Source organism: Oculina patagonica, unplaced genomic scaffold (assembly GCF_052425735.1).
Source record: "Oculina patagonica isolate OP01 unplaced genomic scaffold, crgOcupat unplaced1311, whole genome shotgun sequence".
NCBI classification, from domain to species: Eukaryota; Metazoa; Cnidaria; class Anthozoa; order Scleractinia; family Oculinidae; genus Oculina; species Oculina patagonica.
Genome location: NW_027557314.1, coordinates 3,186 through 5,629, shown reverse-complemented (window position 1 = coordinate 5,629; position 2,444 = coordinate 3,186). Strand labels below are relative to the sequence as shown.

The 2,444-nt window shown below is 36.8% G+C and overlaps 1 protein-coding gene across 1 annotated transcript; it reads left to right on the top strand.

Moving 5' to 3' along the window:
- Nucleotides 1-536: 536 nt before the first annotated feature.
- Nucleotides 537-1,949, top strand: LOC144639792 (interleukin-1 receptor-associated kinase 1-binding protein 1-like; the record flags this gene model as incomplete). The annotated part of the gene is given in 4 exon segments (XM_078499083.1): nucleotides 537-704; nucleotides 706-729; nucleotides 731-816; nucleotides 1,603-1,949. Coding segments are annotated over 4 exon segments (552 nt in total), but the record flags the coding sequence as incomplete, so codon positions are not given.
- Nucleotides 1,950-2,444: the final 495 nt, after the last annotated feature.

Sequence of the window (2,444 nt, the reverse complement as noted above, 5' to 3'; positions counted from 1 at the left end):
TCCCTTATTGATGAGGTACCGGTAAGTCAGATTCCCCCCACCCCCTTCAGAAACAGCCCGGTTTTTCAAAACCACTTCAGAAAAAAAGTCAACTTTTCCCCAACCCCTTCATTAATATTCAAAAGATCAAAGAATGTCGAGAGGGCTACCCCTCAGAAATGACTTTCAAAAGCCCGTTTGAAGTCAGAAAATCTCATCTATAGGGGGCAGGGGGATGGATATAAAATGGAATGGCCCTGAGAAGCAGGTTACAGAAGCATAAAAGCATATGGAAAAAAATGAAAGGTGTTTATTATGGGTAACTGTTGTTTGATCAAAAGTGACAGTGTCTAAGCAATATACATTGTAGATGTTGAAATCATGAATATGTACATTCGTGAACACCTCTGTGGGAAAACGTTTTTCAAAACAGCTTTATAAAGCATATAAACTTATGAAATTTCTAGCAAACACACATAACAGTCACCAAGAATAGGAAACCACATACACAATGTATGACTGTTATTCAATACTTACCAATTTCTTTTATTGAATAGGAGTCTGTTGAAGAAGTTAAAACCAGTGTAAATCGCAGAGTGGACTATGTGCTACAAACACTTAAATCTAACCACGTCAAAGACTTTACAATTCATAAAACATTGAACCAAATTGAGAAGCTATATCAAATGGAAATTGAAGTAGTCGTAGAGTTTCAAGATTTTTCCTAAGTGTGAACAAGTGTGTAACCTACTTGGCGGAAAAACTTGATGAGACAGTCAGAGTATCAAGCCCTGTGCTATATCATACAGCCAGCAAGCTTGATTCATTAAAAGGTATGTCATGGTCCTATAATTTAACAATTACAGGGAAAAGGCAATAAACTTTGAATACAAAGGAAAATATGAACAAAATATCAATATCTCAGGTGAAACCTAAAGGTGACAAACAATATATTTTTATAAAAACAAGTTCTGAATTCCAAGAAATTATTGAATGGATCCAGAATTCCCCACCCCCCTGAATGGTTAAGTACCATAAAGCAATCGAATTAATTTTTGAGTGCTCACAAATGGACTACTGGTTTAAATTCAGAAACTGTCACCACATGCTATCAATAGACTACGAACAGTCACTATTTTTTCACAGAGTCCGTCGAGGCATTAGCAAAAAAAAATAAATGACCGTGCGAAAAATGAGGACGAGGGAGCGTGACCGCGCGAAAAATGGGGACATTTTTCGCGCGGTCACGCCCCCTCGTCCTCCATTTTTTGTTTTCTACAGTCATTTATTTTAAGAAAAAAAAACACCAAAAGAATCTGTGAGAAAAATAAGGAACTCTGGACAAAAATAGGGACTGCTCGTAGTAGAGCTATCAATGGTTAATATTTCAAGGGTCCTGACATGTTTACTCTGTTCACAGACCTTCTATAATTTCTCTAAAGTTTTTGAGAAAACACATTCAAGTAAAATACAAACCATGAGGGATTAGGAAACATCTGTGAAGAGACTATTACTTGTGTGCCCTGAGCTTTTTCAGTGTCTCTGTCAGAGCTATGTCATACCTGTTGTGTTTTTTGCCATGTGTGAAGTGCCTGACATTAATTTTTATCCTTGTTATTTCAGACGGCAAGCCTGTGTTTGTGCGGTCAGAAATGCAAAGAACAAAGCACTGGAAGTTGTTCAAATGTTCAATCAGTGCCTTGGTCCACCTGTTCTAATACGGGAAGAACATTATGAAGAGTTTGTAGGAAATCACACAGAGCCATCACGCGGCGACAACGCAGAAGAACAACTAACTTTTCAGCAGAAGGTTGCTATCACAACAGTGACAGTCATTGTTAAGATCTTTGTTATATTCGAGATTAGAGAAAAGGCAAAAGTTCGCAAAAGAAAGTAAACCATAGTAAAAATGCTTTTGAAGGGGGCATAATATTTTGACATTTCTTTTAACTCTTTAGAGTAATTTTTGTGTATAAATTTATAGATTGAAATAAAACACTTTTTAAAGCATAGAGCACAATTTTATTTCAATAAGCTGTTTTTATGAAATAAAAAACTATACAATGTGTTATTTTTAGTAGCCAGTCAACTTACCAATGCTATCACTGTTGTTTTCAATGTCATTTTGAGAACAGTTTTCAGATATCAGTGAGTTTAAAATATGTCAACTAGTGATAAACTTTTAAATGGCCATCAGTCCCATCTACATACAAGACTAGTCGTCAGCAGAATACTCTAGGTCATTTTGCATGTAGCAAGCATGACTCTTAACAACAACTTTGTATAGCTTTGTTATACATGTAAGCCACAGTGCTTAAGGTGGCTCCATAGGGTTTCTTGACCGCGCGAAGAATGAGTACAAGCTTGAGAAGTACGGCAAATCAAAACAAACATGGCGGCACCACGCGAGCGTGAAATTTTCGGCGAAATAACGCCAGACTTGCTTCCTGTCAATGAAACAACAC